Source organism: Suricata suricatta, chromosome 4 (genome assembly GCF_006229205.1).
Source record: "Suricata suricatta isolate VVHF042 chromosome 4, meerkat_22Aug2017_6uvM2_HiC, whole genome shotgun sequence".
Lineage (NCBI taxonomy): Eukaryota > Metazoa > Chordata > Mammalia > Carnivora > Herpestidae > Suricata > Suricata suricatta.
In genome coordinates this window covers 127,724,501-127,743,006 of record NC_043703.1, presented here as the reverse complement: position 1 = coordinate 127,743,006, position 18,506 = coordinate 127,724,501, and the positions used below count along the sequence as shown (strand labels likewise).

General features: G+C 43.3%; 1 protein-coding gene across 3 annotated transcripts in view; it reads left to right on the top strand.

Annotated features, from left to right (window-relative positions):
* EIF2AK3 (eukaryotic translation initiation factor 2 alpha kinase 3) overlaps window positions 1-17,265 on the top strand; it is a 70,761-nt gene extending 53,496 nt beyond the window's left edge. For 2 of the 3 annotated variants that reach the window (XM_029937761.1, XM_029937760.1), the window contains exons 14-17: window positions 2,287-2,454; window positions 5,708-5,809; window positions 9,639-9,701; window positions 12,017-13,235. In XM_029937761.1, coding sequence (XP_029793621.1) covers window positions 2,287-2,454; window positions 5,708-5,809; window positions 9,639-9,701; window positions 12,017-12,217 — 534 coding nt within the window. In that variant the 3' untranslated portion in view covers window positions 12,218-13,235. Of the gene's footprint in view, window positions 1-2,286; window positions 2,455-5,707; window positions 5,810-9,638; window positions 9,702-12,016; window positions 13,236-17,208 lie in introns of those variants that run through there. The other variant, XM_029937762.1, reaches the window with a different exon arrangement.
* Window positions 17,266-18,506: the final 1,241 nt, after the last annotated feature.

Sequence of the window (18,506 nt, the reverse complement as noted above, 5' to 3'; positions counted from 1 at the left end):
CCCAAGTCTCGGAGCCATGTGAAACCTTGAGGCCCTCCCCGTCCCCCAGCTTTTGTTCCTTGCTCAGTTTTTGTCACTGGCACTCCCCACCCCTCAATTCTCCAGACTTCTAGTCTCTTCTATCTACTGTAGCTAGGGCTTCACACTGGGCTTTTCGCAGTTCCTCAGATACATTGTGTGCTCATAGAACCTGGTGTTTCTTCTCCTTTAAATTCTCATCACACTTGTATTATTTATCCTCTGGTTTCCACGTCTGTCTGGTCCACCTGTTCTATCCTTAGTACAACGCATGACACATTATTGTTGCTCATACCATTTTATTTTTAATGATCTTTTGTTTGTGGCCAAAAGCATTGGTACTAACACTATCAGAAAAGAAAATGTATTGGCCATGTAACTGAACCATCCAAGATTCAGGTTAAGCCTGATCTAGGATCAAGAGATGTAGCCAGAACCTGGCCCCCGCCCCATCACCATTTCTTGCTTCCATTTTCAGGCATGGTCTCCCTTTACAGTCTCAGGACAGGCATCAGCAGTTCTCAGGGCTTCATGTCCTAAGTCTTTGGACGTGGTTGGATAGGGCATGGGAACAAAAGTATCTCTTTCCCCCAGTATTGATCACAAGTCCTGGGTTTCTTTCTAATTGATAAGCCGAGGACGCATATCCACCCCTAACCCGGTCTCCTGGCCAGGGGCTGGGACCGTGCTGACCGGCTTACACAGCCACTGGGGTAGCCTCAGGACAACTTCCACGTGAACTCTGGGTTGCTGCACAGGTGGGAAAAAGGGAGTTCCCCAAGTCAAGTCAGGATGTTTCTGGTGGAAGCACAGGGGGAGATGATGGAGAACCCCCCCAAAAAAAACCAAAAAAACCCCAAACAAACAAAATCAAAAGTCTGTTATAGTGTTAAGGAAGAAGGGAGGAAGAAAGATAAAACGTAAGGCAGCATGGTCTATTGCTGTCTCTCACGTGAGGCTGTTTGCCAGAGAGCAAGACGCTGTTACTATAGACTTCGGGCTGGTTGTGTGCCATGACTTACCACTTCCGAGTCAAACTGTAGAATCGTATTTTGGAGTTTAGGAGTAAAATGTTATATGTTATGGAGCAGTATTTGAGGCCTAATGACTTCCAATTCCATGAGCTAAATGGCTTCCTTTCTCCTTATTTCAAGGGCTGTGAATGGCCGTTAGAGTGGGTGCTGAAGGAAAGATGATGCATTTCACGCAGGGCAGGTGGAGGAGCCCACCAGGAATCTGGTTGGATATATCCCCCAAACAGTTGCATATGAGAGTTCAGAACTCGGGACAGCGGTCTGGGAATATATGATGGGAGCATACGGGTATTAGAAGAGGCAGCACAAGGCAGTAGTGAGGAGCTCTTGTTCTCTTTGGTAGCCTACTTCCCCCTCTCAGGCACAAACCCAACGGTCAGTCTATTTTATTCATTCCTCAAATAGAAGCGGTTAGCTACTACATTGTATTGAATGATGGCCATGTGGCAGTGAGCCAGAAATCTTTTTCTTAGGGAGCCAGCCTGCCTGGGTTTGGATCCCTGCTCCACCATTTGCTAGGTGGGTAACCTTGAGCAATTTACTCAACTTTTCTGGGCCTCAGTTTTCACATCTGTAAAATGAGGGTCTGAAAGGACTAATATGGTGGTAAGTATTACACGAGTTAATAGTGGTAGACTGCTTTATTTTTTTTTAATTTTATGTATTTTTAAGAGAAAGAAAGCATGAGCAGGGGAGGGGCAGAAACAGGGGGACAAAGGATCCAAAGTAGGCTCTGCACTGTCAGCACAAGAGCCCAATGAGGGACTTGAACTCACAAACTGAGATCATGACCTGAAGTCAGATACTTAACTGACTGAGCCACCCAGGCGCCCCAGTAGTGACAAACTGCTTTAGAACAATTCCTGGTGTGTTACCAGTGTCACATGTGCCTTGGCTGTTATTATTGCTGTTACTATCATGGTTTAAGTCATAAACATAAAAAGCCTGCCCAAGAAGAGTCTAGAATACTGAGATCGAGGACTAGGCCCTGGAGAATGTGAATCTTTTAAGAGTTTAAATAGATGGTCGCTCAGTGCTAGCCCCCTTTGCCACTACACTCTTTTCCTTACTCAACATTGAATGATTGCTTTTATTTTTATGCTAGTCCATTTTAAAGAGAAACATGCTTGAGAATATCTAGTTTCTTGTATTTATCTTCTATAATCATTTAAAGAATTCACTTTCTCTTCTCCATATATACCCACCATGCCTTTGTCCATCTTATTTTTTCCAGCCTTCCAACATATTCTTTACAGTGGATGATGTGGTCAAGGTTGGAGACTTTGGATTAGTGACTGCAATGGACCAGGATGAGGAGGAGCAGACGGTCCTGACCCCAATGCCAGCGTGTGCCAGACACACAGGACAAGTGGGGACCAAACTATATATGAGCCCAGAGCAGGTAAGTTTTTTATTTTCCTTCTGAATTGAAAATGGATCTTCAGTTAGCGTGGCCACAAGCTAGATGCTCCCCAAGAATCTCCATCCACATTCTCCTTAAAATACCCAATACAATAAAATCCGTAAATCATGACAGCACAGCTTAGGGTGCAATTTCTACAACCTGAGTTGGGGATGAATTAAGAAAAATACCGTGCATAGGGGCGCCTGGGTGGCTCAGTTGGTTAAGCGCCCGGCTTTGGCTCAGGTCATGATCTCACGGTTCGTGGGTTCGAGCTGCATGTTGGGCTCTGTGCTGACAGCTCAGAGTCTGGAGCCTGTCTTCAGATTCTGTACCTCCCTCTCTTTCTGACCCTCCCCTGCTCGCACTGTCTCTGTCTCTCAAAAATAAATTAAAAGCATAAAAAAATATATGGTACATAAAACACGCTCACCCCTGAACCAGAACCTGGTGGCAACTGGAAATTTAGAAAAAACTTTGAATGCCCCTCTCCCAAACTTAACTCCATTCATCTTGTGTAAACTATGTAGAAACTGGTTTCGGGGCACCTGGGTGGCTCAGTTGGTTAAGCGCCAACTTTGGCTCACGTTATGATCTCACAGTTCATGCGTTCAAGCTCCACATCGGGCTCTGTGCTGACAGCTCAGAGCCTGGAGCCTGCCTCAGATTCTGTGTCTCCCTCTCTCTCTGCCCCTGCCCTGCTCATGCTCTGTTTCTCCCTGTCTCTCAAAAAGAAATAAATGTTAAAAAAAAATTTTTTTTAATCTCAAAGAAAAGAAAAACTGGTTTCAGAGTCAGCCAGAGCCAGATGTACTGTACTGAACCACCCAGGTGCTCCTAAAATGTCCCTGTATTAAAAAACAAACAACAAACAAAACAATTCTTAAGTGTCTGACTTCGGCTCAGATCTCGTGGTTCGGGGGTTCGAGCCCTGCATCAGGCTTTGTGCTGACAGCTGGGAACCCGGAGTCTGCTTCGGATTCTGTGTCTCCTCTCTCTATCTGACCCTCCCCTGCTCATGCTTGTCTCTGTTTCTCAAAAAATAAATAAATTAAAAAAAAAAATAAAAACAGGGGTGCCTGGGTGGCTCAGTTGACATTAAGCACCTGACTTCAGTTCAGGTCATGATCTCATGGTTTATGAGTTTGAGCTCCACATCGGGCTCTGTGCTGACAGCTCAGGGCCTGGAGCCTGGTTGGGATTCTGTGTCTCCCTCTTTCTGCCCCTCTGCTGCTTGTGCTCTCTCTTGCTCAAAAATAAATAAACATTTAAAAAAGAAAAACTTAAAAAAAATTTAAAAACAAAAAATGTCCCTTTAAAAGTCTTACAAAATACTTTGTATGAATTGTCTTAGCCAAGCTTCAGAAGCTGTGTTACGATATTGCTTAAAATATATTTTATCAAAGCTCTCAATTTTTTTACCTTTCTAGGAGAAAAGGAGCAGAGACTGGCTACTTTTTTCTTGGTTGTAATTACCAAGAAATACAGTTCAAATCCTAGTATTGCACTGTGATAAAACAATCAAACTCTTGAAGGGTATATTTATATTATATTCTACCCCTTTGAGATTTTATATTTAATTCCTTAATTTTTAGATATTTTGTAGAGATCACTTTGTGTGTGTTCATTAAGCTACATTGTTTTTTTTAATGTATCTAATAATATTTTTCCCCCTCCTTATATATTAATCTGTTTTCTGTGTAGGGAATACAGAAATGTATGAAGAAAAATTAAAAATCACTTACTAAAATATCTAAAACATTAACAGTGGTTCTTATTTCTTTTTTTCTATATATGCATATACATTTTACAACATGTATTTATATATGCTTTATTTTGGAAAACAAGATTGGGATTCTAGTCCATAAAATTTTGGATAAAATATTAAAATTAAGCATTTCCCACATTATTCAATGTTTTTAGAAAATAGCTTTGGCTATATAGTATTGTCTCTGTTAAGCAACTTGTTTGTTTGCAACATTTGTTAAACAACATCTGTTTTGGGCACTTTAGTTACTTACAGAACTATTCCTGCGTACAGACGTCCCCATTTTCACCTGCCTTTGTGTGGATGAAATATAATGGGACAATTAAATGGAAGTCGTGTTTACTGCCAAGTTGCTTTTCATGAAGCTGTGTTAGTTTATATTTTCCAAATAGTGTATGAGGGCATCCTTTTCACTGCACCCCTATAAGCTCCGTTTTTCTAAGAGTTTGGGGAGTTTTGAATACTTCCCAAACCCCAAAGATAAGAGATCAGGGAAGAGTGGAAGGTAGTGTCGCTGATGCTGGCATTGGTACTCTGGAGCTGTTACTCTGTGCGCATAGAGGCAGGCTGGCGGGCGGAAGGAGCCGGGGAGACCCTGTCAGCTGCGATTTGGACAGGAGGTGGTGGAGGGCTCAGAGTCCCCCCACTAAGAAATGCCACTATGGAGTGGTTTCAAAGTAACCCCCTTCTCTGACGTTTGCCAAATGTGAAGTTCTCTGCCTAGAGTAATTTTCACAAATAAAAGGGTTCTTCTAAGTCCTGGGAGGTTACTTTAAATTTGAATGAGGCTTTGTTTTATAGAGTAGTTGGCTGTAATTCGCCTGTTCATTTTAACAAATAAGTTTTTATTGAGGGCCTTCTCTATACTTAGGCCAGTGCGGATGGTGGGGAACACAAAAGCACACAAAAGCAGCAGTTTCCTTCCCTCCAGGACTTTATAATCTAGCTGCGAACAATAAGAAATATACACATGTAAAAATACAACCAAGAATGCAAAGTAGTCCATAATTAAGTACTGTAATGAGGGCTAACCACAGTTGATTAGTGGTTTGGAGTAATGAAGATTTTCTCATGAAAATGGGTGAGGTCTAAGATGATTAGAGATGAGAGATCTGCTCTAGATAGCGTTGGCTTTGAAAATCTTCACCTCGAGGGGAGTTGGGCAGCGTTTACAGGCTCCCACCACCTTATTTAGCACTGCGAGGCTCCAGGTTTCTTGGGGCCTATTTCACTGATGCATATCTCAGAGCAGTACCTGGGCTTTCCTTCTGTCATGCTGAGTAGTTTAATTACTCTTGCCACAGTGAGTTGAAGTAAAAAGGCTGGGAGAGATTATTAACTCTTTGCTGACATTTTGTACCCATACAATTACATTTAAACCCACGAAGTGACTAGGTCAACTTTGGGATTCACTAAGGCCATATTATCAGTTGCATGGTCTCTGATCATTTTTTTCTAATATTTCTTCTTTATATGGGATTTCAGATTCATGGAAGCAACTACTCCCATAAAGTGGACATCTTCTCTTTGGGCCTCATTCTGTTCGAACTGCTGTACCCATTCGGCACCCAGATGGAGAGAGTCAGGGTAAGTTTCCCCTACGCAGAAAATGTGCAAAAAGAAAATACTCAAGTTTACAAAAGAAAGAATTTTAAAAGGAGAACAAGTTATTCTTGATAGCAGCAGACTAGCTGACTGTAAGAGGAAAAGGTCACACAAGCTTTACAGGGAGGATTCGTAGACTGTTTGCTTCCATTGAAAGTCCTGTCTTCAAAAATTATTTGAAAAAAAAATTATTTGATCGTTCCTTGTTGTTGCCTAAATCCATCATTAACAATCCGCTCAGTGAATTTGTAGTAAGTGCAAAGCTAGGTGAACCAGAATTTTCCAGACAGCAACTGGCCACATGCTCATATACTTAAAAACTGGCAAATTAAGCATCATTAATGGGGGTTTTTTTTCTCTGAAAATAAACCATGACCATGGCTTTTAAGGAAGACTACTGAAAGTCTTTAATTTTTTGTTTTAATTTTAGATTGAGAACAGGTGAGCATGAGTGGGGGCGGGGCAGAGAGAGAGAGAGACAGAGAGAGAAAGAAAAAGAGAAAGAGAAAAATCCCAAGCAGGCTCCATGCTCAGCGCAGAGCCCTATGAGGGACTCCATCTGACGACCCTGGGATCATGATCTGACCCAAAATCAAGAGTCGGATGCTTAACTGACTGAGCCACCCAGTGCCCCAACTACTGAAAGTCTTTTAAAAGGAGGTGATTGTCACATTTTCCTCCATTGTTCATAAGTGGTCACCCTCAACTCTTCTAACTGCCACCCCTGGTACTCACCTCCGTATTTCCAAAGCGTATGTGCTTCACCATTTGTATATCAGTTTTAGATCTTATTGTTGACTCCTGTCCATGGTAGAAGAGGACATAGTTCTCACATAGTACCAAAGGACTCATATTTTCTAACCAGAAGGACCTACCAAATAGTCTGTACAGTAAATGGGGGGAAAAAAGAAAATTAAAAAACCAGAAAGACTGAATTTAAGAACATTCTAAAAACTTTTAGAAAAATATGAAACAGGTCCAACATATGTAAAGAATCAGAATCATATGACATCAAAATTTATGTTGTTACAAGTGTATCAAAGAATTCTGTGAAGAAAGTGAAAATCCCTTACAGAACGGGAGAAAATATTTGTGAAACACATATCTGATAAAGTTGTAGAATCCAAAGTATACAAAGAACTATTACAACTCAAGAACAAAAAGATGACCCAAATAAAAAATGAACAAAGGACTTGAATAGACATTTTTCTAAAGAAGGTATACACATGGCCAATAAGCACAACACCATTATTCATTAGGGAAATACGAATCAAAATCACAATGAGATACTACCTCATAACCATCTAGGACAACTGTAATAAACAAAACAAAACAGAAAGTAACAAGTGCTGGAAAGGATGTAGCGGAACTGGAAGTCCCATACTTTGCTGGTAGGAATGTAAAATGGTGCAGCCACTGGGAAAGCAGTTTGTTAGTTACCAGAAAATTAAATATAGTTACACGTGACTCAGCAGTTCCGCTCCTAGGTATTTCCCCAAAAGCAATGAAAACGTAAGTACACATACAGACTTGTACACAAATGTTCATAGTAGCGTTTCCCTAATGGCCAAAAGGTAGAAACAACCCAAATGTGAGTCAGCTGATGAAAGGAAAAGCAAAATGACTGGTGTGCCTGTGCGATGGAATGTTATTCAGCCTTGAAAGGAAGTAAAATACCGACAGATGCCACAACGCAGATGAACCTTGAAAATGTTACACTAGTGAAAAGCCAGACACAGAAGACCACATATTGTATGATTCCATTGATATGAAATATCTAGAATATGCGCATCTATAGAGATGAAGTGTATCTGTAGTTGCCGGGGCCTGGGGCTAGATGGGGATGGGGAGGGCCTGTTTAATGGGCTGCTTTTTGGGGCGATGAAAGCGTTCTCCAAACAGATAGTGGTGATAGTTGTACAACATTGTGGACGGAATAAAAACCACTGAATTAGGCACTTTTAAGTGGTTAAGACAGTGCATTTTATTTCAATAAAAAATATTTTTTAAATGTAGTTATGTAAAAAAAAATTGAGTTAAACGAAGCCAGAATTTATCTTGACCATGAAAAATTGTTGTGTGAGCTAAACCAAATAACGTATTCTTTGTTTTCTTTCTGATACGTTCCCCCGCCTAGAATTACCTTTTCTCAATTGTTAAGTTTTCTGTGAACCTTTGTTGTAATTTTTAACATGTTTGAAACCTGTCACCTATCACAGTATTTTCTTGGTGCTTCAGTATGGCTTGGTTTGGTTTTGGTTTTGGATTTTGCTGGGTTTTGTTTGCCTTTTCCTAGAGTCTTTCTTCTCAAAGCTTTTTTCCTCCAGTCTGAACTAAATACCCCCTAGACCTTCTAGAAGTTGTCACTCCGGGACATACTTCCAGTTTCCGTCTGGGTCCTTTGCTTCCCAGATTCCACGTTTCCCCCTTTCCTTGCACCACTCCCTTATTTTGCTAGAGCACATTCTGCGGTAAATTCCTCAAAAAGATTGTATGAGAGAGAAATTTTATTAGAGTCTCCCGGTTTCTAAAAAATATTTTTCCTGTCTTCAAATATAATTGATGAATTGGCCAGGTTCTAATCGTGGATTGGAAATAATTTTCCTCAGAAGCTTGAGGGCTCTGATTCCGCCTTTCAGTTTCCAGCGCTGCTGCTGAAGAGAGGTTTCTCTCTGAGGCCTGATTCTTTTACATGGGATCTTTGGAACTGTTTGGTTTTCCTCTCTGGAAGCTCTGATGAAATTTAGTCTATTCATTAATCTTTTTTCCCTTCACTTATTGTACTTAACACCGGTAGGTCCTTTCAGTTAGAAGATGTGACTCCTTCAATTCTAGCAAATTTCCTGTGTTAGTTCTTGATAAATTCTTCTCCACTGTTTGCCACTTTCCTGTTTTTCTAGAACTCCTGACTTAATCCTATAATTGCCTAATTTTGTCCCTCCCGTTTCCTATTTGTTTTTACTGTTCTTTGCAAGAGTTCCTTCACTTGTTCTTCCAATTCCCTAATTTTTTATTTTGACAATCCAATCTTTAATGTCCAAGATCGTTCCTTTTTAAAACATTGAATTATGCTTTTTTACATGATTCGCGATCTTCTCTTACTTCTGAGGATCTCATTTTTTCTTCTCCCTCTATTATCTCTTTCTTCTGGAACATAAACAGAGTGATAATATGTATGAAAATTTTCCAGCAAACTTTGCAAAGCTTCGTTTTATACTCAGGACTTAGCACAGTTGACTTGTTTTGTTGTTGTTTCTTGGATTTTTATTTTTTTACTAAAAAAAAAAAAGAAGAAGAGGAGGAACAGGCATACTGGGTTGGCCCCATCAGCAGTGATCTCGGAAGTCATGAGGCCGAGCTCCACATTGGGCATAGAGATTACTAAAAAAAAGAGAGAGAGAGTTATACTCTTTCATATCAAATACAAAGAGGCTAGATACAAATAGAAAAAGTTGCGCACTTAAGGTCACATATGTGTATTCATGAATGGTTGAGGATTTTTTTTTTTAACACAGATCAGTCTGTGTTCAGTTAAAATCCAGGAGTCAGTATAATATGTACAGTTCAAACATAATTATATGTGAATTATTTTCTACATTTTGATGATTTGATGGCATGTAAGATCTGTGCTCTAGAAGCACTTATATGTAGATTATCAGGTCAGGAAGGGCTATTGATAAATTTTCCATCCGTTTAATATTCAATCTTTCTTCTTAATCACTCTGTGAGTGTATCAAAAAATATGTTTAAATAAATAGATCTGTATGTCAAATCAGATTTAAAACCGAGTAACACTTTTATTTCTTTTTAGATCTTGACTGATGTAAGAAATCTCAAATTTCCACCACTGTTTACTCAGAAATATCCTCGTGAGGTTTGTATAATTCTAATCTTTTCTTATGAATCAAATTTAGAACTTAAAGGGTCCTTAGCCAGTAATTCATCAGTTCCCCATTTAACAGATGGGGAAGCCAGAGGTCTAGAGAGCAAAGGGGCCTGATCCCAAGCACACGCAGCTTGTTAAAACCACAGACTGAATTCGGGTCCAGGGTCCTTGGTGGGGTCCTTGGCCCCGTGTTTCTGTCCCCTGCTGGGTGATGTCCTGTGGGTGCCTCATAGCGGCCTCTGGCTTGAGTCAGGCTGACCTCCTAGCGCACGGGGACAGAGCTGCTCCTAGGACTGTGCCATGAATCTCTTTATTTTAGTGAATTTGGGAGGGATCTTAAACCGTGGCTTATTTCTTTAAAAAGCAGGGGTGGGGGTCACTAATTTCCATTGATGTTGTGTGTGGGAGTCAAAGCGCTCAGAGTGTCACTGTAAATGGTTCCGCAGCGTGGGAAGCTGGTCTTGATGGTGGAAATTGTATGTGGTGAGCCTTTGAGGTTTGTTTTTGCTGCTTTTGTTTTTCATTTCATCATATATTTGGTCCACACACACATCATTTTAAAACTTACACATTGATAAATCTTGAATTTTCATAAATAATTAAATTGAAGTAAATCAGACTCTGTGTTAATCATCAAATTGGAAAATGGTCCAAATTTATCTGTCACTATTATAAGTGTAATGAAGAATTGCAATAAGAAATGATCTTTACAGGGGCGCCTGCGTGGCTTAGACAGTTGAGTGTCCCACTTTGGCTCAGGTCATGATCTCGCGGTTTATGCGTTCAAGCCCCGCTCTGGTGAGCTCGAGCCTCACTCGGGGCTCCACACTTTCTCTCCCTCTCCCTCTGCACCTTGTGGGATTCTCACTCCCTCTCTCTCTGCCCCTCCCCTGCTCATGTGCTGTCTTCCCCCACCCCCAAAATAAATAAATAAACTTAAGAAAATGATCTTTATAATATAGAGATACACTAAGCTAAAATGAAATATGTTTTACTAAAAATTACTTTGTTATATGTTTTTCAAAGTTGATGATTCAATTTCCAGGGTGGCTTGTAAGAATGTATATTATACCGGCTGCCTGGAAGAATGCATGTTACGTTGAGGAGCCTGGTGACTCAGTCAGTTAAGCATCCCTCTCTTGATTTCAGCTCAGGTCATGATCGCCCAATTCATGAGTTCTAGACCTGCATCAGGCTCTGTGCTGACAGTGCAGAGCCTGCTTGGATTCTCTCTCTTTCCCACCCTATCTGCCTCTCCTGCTCTCTCTCTCAAAATATATAAACTTTAGGAAAAAAAGAAAAAGAAAAGGACCTACAATAACAAGTGTTATATAAAAAAAGAGAGAGATGTCACATTAAGGGGGCTCAAAAATATCAAGAAAAGGGGTTAGGTACTACTGATCTCTGGTGGGATTATTTTTAAGTGAGATTTTTATTGAGATAATTGTATTTTCACATGCAGTTATAAGAATTATTTTTTTAAGTGTTTATTTTGAGGAAGAGAGTGAGCATGAGCAGGGGAGAGGGAAAGAGAATCCCAAGCAGGCTCTGCATTGTCAGCACGGAGCTGTTTGCATGGAGCTCAACGTGGGGTTCAGTCTCACAAAACCCAAGATCATGACCTGAGCCAAAATCAACAGCCGTCACTTAACTGACTGAGCCATTCATGCACACTAAGAATTACTATTTTATTTTTAATTTTTATATGTTTATTTATTTTTGAGAGAGAGAGAGAGAGAGAGAGAGAGAGAGACAGCATGAGTGGGGGAGGGGCAGAGAGAGATGAAGACAGAATCTGAAGCACGCTCCAGGCTCCGAGCTGTCAGCACAGAGCCCGATGCCGCACTTGAGCCCATGAACTGCGAGATCATGACCTGAGCTGAGGTCGGTCGCTTAACCAACTGAGCCACCCAAATGCCCCAAGATGGAATTATTTTTAAAGACAGATTGTGTCTGTGTTTCAAGGATATGATTTAAGATCCTTTATTATATATTAGAAAACAATCAATTCCCATGAAATGGTCCATGTTTATTTGGACCAGGAGTTAGCAAACTATGTCCCACAGGCCAAATGCAGCTTTCTATCTAATTTTATAAAGTTTTATTGGGACACAGCCATGCCCATTTGTTTACTTATTATCTATGGCTGCTTTTGTACTTTAATGGCAAAGTTGAGAAGTTGAGTCAGAAACTAGCCCGCAAACTTAACATACTTCTAGAAAAGTTTTCCTGATTCCTGATTTAGCAGACTCTTTCACGGTCTAAACCTGGCCCTTCATTACAAGACAATTTTTATATTTCAGTATGTGATGGTCCAAGACATGCTCTCTCCATCCCCCACGGAACGGCCTGAAGCTACCAACATTATTGAAAATGCTGTGTTCGAAGACTTGGAATTTCTAGGAAAAACTGTCCTCAGACAGAGGTCCCGCTCCATGAGTTCATCAGGAACAAAACATTCAAGACAGGGCAGCCGCTCCTGGAGCCCTCTGCCAAGCAGTTAGCCTTAACTTATGCTCACACCCCTAACAGGCGACACAGAACAGCCTCTGAGGAATGTGGCTTTCCAAAATTGTGAACTTGAAAATTTTGTTCTTTGCTCAGTTTTTATTTTGGACTACTTTTTCTAAGTCATATTTAAACTGGATTTGGGGGCATAACCTAATGTGAGCCAACTCTTTACCGCTCTATCCAGGGGAGAGCTCTCACTAAATCACGTGTGGTCCTTTTTCTTCGTGGGTCTCTGGAAAGGGCTGGCCAAGCTTTATCGCCCTCACCTTTGCCTGAGGGGCAATGGGGGGGGGGGTGTAGAAGCAATCCCTAAAATATACAGAGAGAATTAAAGGGAAATATTTTTATAGTACAGAAGAATGACAGTTCCTACATGTGGTAATTATATTGTTCTAGAAATATGCTTTCTAGAGACATGGTGGTGATTTTGAAACTAATTTCCAAAAAAGCTGACTCCATTTTTGACCTGGTGGGTGGATGAAGCATCTGCACCATTTTGGAGGACAAATGGCACAAATTGTGTAATGGTTTATGTCCATAGCTAGTTTTATAGTGACATTTGTAGCATTGAATAGCTTTATTCCTTAGATGGCCTCTAGGGAGAGTTTAAGAGCTTTTTGTACTTTTACCTCCAATAAAGGGAAAATGAAGCTTTTTGTGTAAATTGGCCACACGTTCTGGTTTGGGGAAGGAAAAAGCTATAGAGAGACATGAATCATATATTACAACTAACTTCTTCAATTATGGACTTTTTAAACCTAATGAAATCTTAAATGCTTTATGTGTAATCCTGTAGGCTGGTACTTTCCCAAAACTGATCATAGATAACAGGTTCATCATCTAACTAGCTAACATGTTTTTATTTTCCACTGTAAATATGTTTATTTTTTATTTATAAAAATTCTGAACTCAATCCATTTGGGTTGGCGGTGTACAGAACGCACTTAAGTGTGTTAAGTATTGTGACTTCTTTCAAGTCCAAATGATTTAATAAAACTTTAAAGACCTATTTATAATTGACTCTTATTTGGGGGAATTAGCCCCACATGGTAGTTTTTCAAATTTATAAAATAGGATTATAGGTCTTAACCCTTCTCTCAAGAAAATTCTCTCTAACCTTTTCCAAACAGGTGTCTTCTCTTTTCTTTCCCAAAGACTTGACAAAACCAAGTCTCTTTCAGAAATCACTGGACTCATAACTAGGAGACATTTGTTCGGTGCCTACTCTGTGCCAGAGACTGGCAACAGAAAGAGGCACCCGCCCTGAAGGGAGCCATCGCAGAGACCAGGGCCGGGGCGATGCTGGCTGTGCTGGCGTCACAGAGTGTCTGGAACATTCCAGGGGGAGACTCATGGCATGCTGGGCAGATGAGGCATTAACCAGCCAGGCACAGCTTTCAGGAGCCGAAATGTAGGACTGCTTCCATTTTACATGCAAATAATGTCTGCCCCACAAAGTTAGGAGTAATTTGTAAGCTGGAAAACAGCATCTCAGGTTGGAAACTTGTTCTGTCTCCTTCCCAGAGACATCTTCCTTCCCAGGTTGCACTTGGCTCCCGGCCAGCCTACCTCCCTCTTTCTTCTTCATCTCTTGGTTGGCCTCCTTGTCCCCTTACCCCTTGCCTTTCCACCCCGGCGAGGGATCCTGTTGAGTTCCTCCCAGCGTGCCAAGCAGTCCCAGCTGCAGACCCTCTCTCCCTCACAACCCTGAGAGCTGGCCACGGCAGGTGTCATGATTGCCCTTCTCCTGGAGACTCTCAGGTCCCAGACGGTTGCTGGACCTAGGTGCCTGGAACCCAAACACAGGTATTACAGTTTTAGAGTTTCGTCTCTTCCCTTGTACCAAGCTATCTGAGGATTTGCCCATTTCTTTTATGGTAGAACCAGGCCCTTCGTTTTCTGCATGTGCCTTGGCTGGGGCTACCCGCAGGAAGGCAGGCGTGGGAGGCTGAGGGGCCGGCCCAGCGGCTCCTAGCAAGTCCTCAGCGGAGCCAGACAGTCTCCAGCATCTTCACCCAGAGACCTTTCTCCTAACTCGTAGCTTTTGGTGCTTTTCTGGCACTTTTCCGGAGCCTGCTCCCTCCACACTTGCCTCTCCCTCGAGCACTCTGTACTTAACACTTGTCATCGTCAGGCCCCAGATGAGCCTGTTCTCCATGGAAATCCGCCTTCTTAAGTAGCTAAGGTCCCCAAGGATAGGGGCACACAGTCGGCCATCCCAGCGACAACTGGATGAACTTGCACTTGATCACATAGTTGTGGCGTTGAATTTGGAGGACATGAGGGGTGAGTGGTGTTGCAGCAGCCCTTGGGAAGTGGCCAAATGAGGAGGGAATGAAACGTACCAGTCACTGCGATAAATATTTGGTAAAAATGGAGACAAGATGGCAGAACAATCCTAATGCTCAAAACAGAAGTCTCGAATCCTGGAAGTTTCCTAAAGGAAGGGGACCCTATGCTTTAAAAGAGAGGAGGAATGGGCTGGGACACTTGGCACCCTGTGGCTCTGTCCGAGGCTGTCCCCTTTAGCTCCTTCCTCAGCTGTCACTAGAGCGCACCCACCACCTCCAGCCAAGCCTGCATGGGAGGGGTTCCGGTGGGAGAGCCGTGCATGCCCACCAACACGGAGTCAGGAGGGAGCGCACATTTATCTTCCAGATTCCAGGTTCCGCCTTCCCAGAAGGCAACAGTACTCCAGTGAGTGCTGGTGCCGAGGTCAGGAAGACCCTGAGAGCTTCATAAACGAGCCACCTACTCTGCCCTCTGCCTCCCAGTAGTCAACTAAAAAACAGACATTGATGATGTTTCTCACTGATCATTTTTCCCCGGATGCATTTGCCCCAAAAGCATTTCTATTTCTACAAGAAAAGTGGAGACTGAACAAGTTTCCAATCTAACCATGGGCCATAGAGTGACTCGGTGTTACTCCTGGGGAAGTCAAGGACTAAGCGGAAACCCTGGGTGTTTTCTAGTCCACCTTGGGGAACATTTGCTCTTTCCACAAATAGATTTAGAGGCACTGCTTAAGGAGATGTCCCCCTCCAGATTCTACCCATGCAACTACAGTAGCTGCCACTAGGGGGCTCGCTTTCACCTTTCTCCCTGCTCCCCTCCCTCCCCCGCCCCAGGAAGCAAATGGTTGAGGGTGGGGATAAAAAATCTTCCACCTGTAAGGGTATTGCCCCCCTCTCCAAAGGGACCATTATAAGAACAGCATAACATGCGTGTCCATGCATGACCGATGAGAATATACCAGATATGATAAAGTTCAAAAGCATGTCTCATAATGCTTTTGCCATGACCTGCCTTTAAATTCAAGTGGACAATGACTTAATAAACATGGGGCAATGTGTGCCGACTGCTTGCAACAGTCCTGGTATCCCCAATCCCTCCATGAGCACCCCCTCTTTGGAGCAGCAGAGTGGCCTCCTCTGGTTCCTCGGCACCCCGGATTGCACAAAGAAAAGACTGGGGAAGGCAGTGGGAACAGCCCAGGGGAAGGCTTGTGGGGAAGGGGAGGAATGAGAAAGAGAACTCTCAATCATGGCAGTGGAGAAAATAGATGAATTTGAGGACTATTTTTGAGGCAGAAAAGCCAGGACATTGGAATTGAATGAATACAGGTGAAGGAAAAGACAGCTCCCGGATTTCAGGTGCGGGAACTTAAGGAACAATGACGTGGTTTGGGGACAGATGTGCCCTTTGAAAAATGATGAGTTTCCCAGAACTCAATGCTAAAAATTTGGGGCTTTATTCCGGAGAAAATGTGAAACCATTGTAAGTTGCTGGGCTGAAAAAAGGACCTGCTGAGATTTCAAAATCGTCATGGCAAGTGAGGAAGCGGGTTGCCTGGAGAGAGAAGGGGCTGGAGCCAGAAAACAGGCAGGAGGCCGTCAGCCAGCCATTGTCAGAGGCCCTGAGCCCGGGCAGGGCAGTGGGTGCTGAGAGACATCCCTTGTTGGGCCGCCAACACTGCTCTATAATGTGGCCTCCTGAAGGATTTCTCCTAAGGGGGTGCTTCAGTGCCCGGCTGCCTATCTCCCTTCATCTGACACGACATGAGGTTTTAGAGAGCACCCAGAGATCATCATGACGATGATGGCAACTTTGGGATCACCTCCTGCCTTGCTGGCAGCAAGAATGTGGGGAGGAAAAAAAGAACAATGTAGAGTTTGCTGGCACAGAGCTCAGGTGCCTCTGGGAGGGCCCTGGGAAAGTTGTCACTATCCAGAAAGGTTACAAACCTGCCCGGAAGCAGGGAGAGGGTTTGATACTGAGAAGTAATGAAGGATAAAGGATGTTTTCTCTCCGTTTGAAGAAATACCCAGGGTGCCGGCTAAGTGAGAGTACATTCAGCCTATGGATATTTTGCAAATGAGTCAGAAGCATAACTGGAATTATAAAATGTCTATTAAGCAGATAAATGACACGTCTGCAAGTCTCGGAGGAGTGTGAACAGGACAACTGCAACAAAATGCAGTAGCTTCTGTATCTGCTTAAATGAAATATATCCGTAGACATAAAGAAAGGGGCGCCTGGGTAGCTCAGTTGGTTAAGTGCCTGACTCTTGTTTTCAGCTCTGGTCATGATTCGTGAGTTGGAGGCCCAAGTTGGGTTTTGCACTGTCAGCTTGGGATTCTCTCTCTGTCCCTCTCCTGCTCACGTTTTCTCTCTCTCTCCAAATAAATAAATTAAAAAAAAAAAAAAAAAAGCAGTATCTTTACCCTACCCAACACCACACTGGCTACCTTAGAGAATGGAGTTGGGGGAGGGGGAGCAAGGGGAAGATTATTAACCTCAGTATCCATCTCAGTATTGTTTGACTTCTTCCAACAGGATACACTGCTTTGGGGATTAAGACTATTACATTAACAAGAGAAAGGGAAACCAACAAAAAGCATTTACAATATGTTCATTGATCTCATTTTGTATCCTACTCTATCGTTTAGAAGGACTTAACGTGGTCTCCTTTAATTCTACTAAGGCCTCTGCGACTCAGATATTTTCATTGCTGTTCTGCACGTGAGGAAGGAACACGATGATTCAAATAACTACGGGAATACAGCAGGAAGCCTGAAATAATGCCCTCACCAGACCACCACCCTCTTAGCATAACAATTCCACTTGGCTAAATTCCTTTCAATCCGGAGGGCATTTCGGGGAGTGACAGGTGACAAGACCTCAGCAGGCTCCGGCAGCACTGTGGGCCACGTTACTATTTACTTGTTTAAGATTTTCCTTGCACTGTTTCCTCAAGTGCAAGTAACCTGTTTTGAACATTCAGCGGGAAAGAGATACAATGTTTACCATAGAAACTGGTAAGTCTTAAACACTCAGTAAATGAATAAGTGAAATCATACCCTCAGTTTCCTGAACTCAAAAATGGGCATAACTGGGCAAGATTTATCGCGAGGACCAAATGACAGACGTGTGGGTTAGAGCCACACAAGTACGTGCATATATGCAATTCTATGATTTTAAGACCGGAGGGAAAGAAAGGTATAGAAAGAACCAGTAGCTGTTTCTGTTGGGTACTCAAACAGCAGAAAGGGAGGAGACAGGAGATGAAAAAGGAAAGAAAAATCACTGCACAGTAACATATGTAGCATTTAAACGATTCTGCAAAAGTGTAGATACTGAATATGCGTGTGACAAGCACTAGAGGCTGGCTTTGATCACGCGAGGATAACGTGTTACGCTGTTGCGAAAGTGTGGTCGGAGCTTCCTTTGTTATCCTGAGGGGTTTGGGGCTGCCTGTAGGGCAAGGGCGAGGGGCTAGTGTTTGCTAATTCCTTCTTTCTTCCCGGACTTTGACCCCAAGCTGCCGGTCAACAGGGCAGCCTCCGAGTCTTCCCTCGGTGGCCTCCGCGGGGAGCCGGGGCGCAGTGTGGCCAGAGGGTTTGGAGATCAAAGATGTGAGGATGCGCCCCGGACTCTCCGGGCTGGGGCCGGACGCCTGGCTCGCGCGCAGCCTGAGCGGCGCCAGGAAAGGTCGGGGAGGAACCCGGCCCCGGGAGGCACCGGAGCTCACGCTGGCCACGTGGGGGCGACAAGACACCGAGGGAAGCACGGGGCTCCGCCTTCCCCCGCGAACGCCCTGGGTTTGCGGTCCCTTCTTGAGGGCGCTGCCCGTGGTGCCCCATCCTCGCATGGGGACGTCCCCATGTTGCTCGCTGGGGACGGGGGCGTGGCAGGGCAGGGGAGAGGCTGCGCGGGAGCCGTGGGTGGTGGCGGGAGCTGCGGGTCCTCGGCAGGTGGGTAATTGCCGTCCGCCGCCGCCTC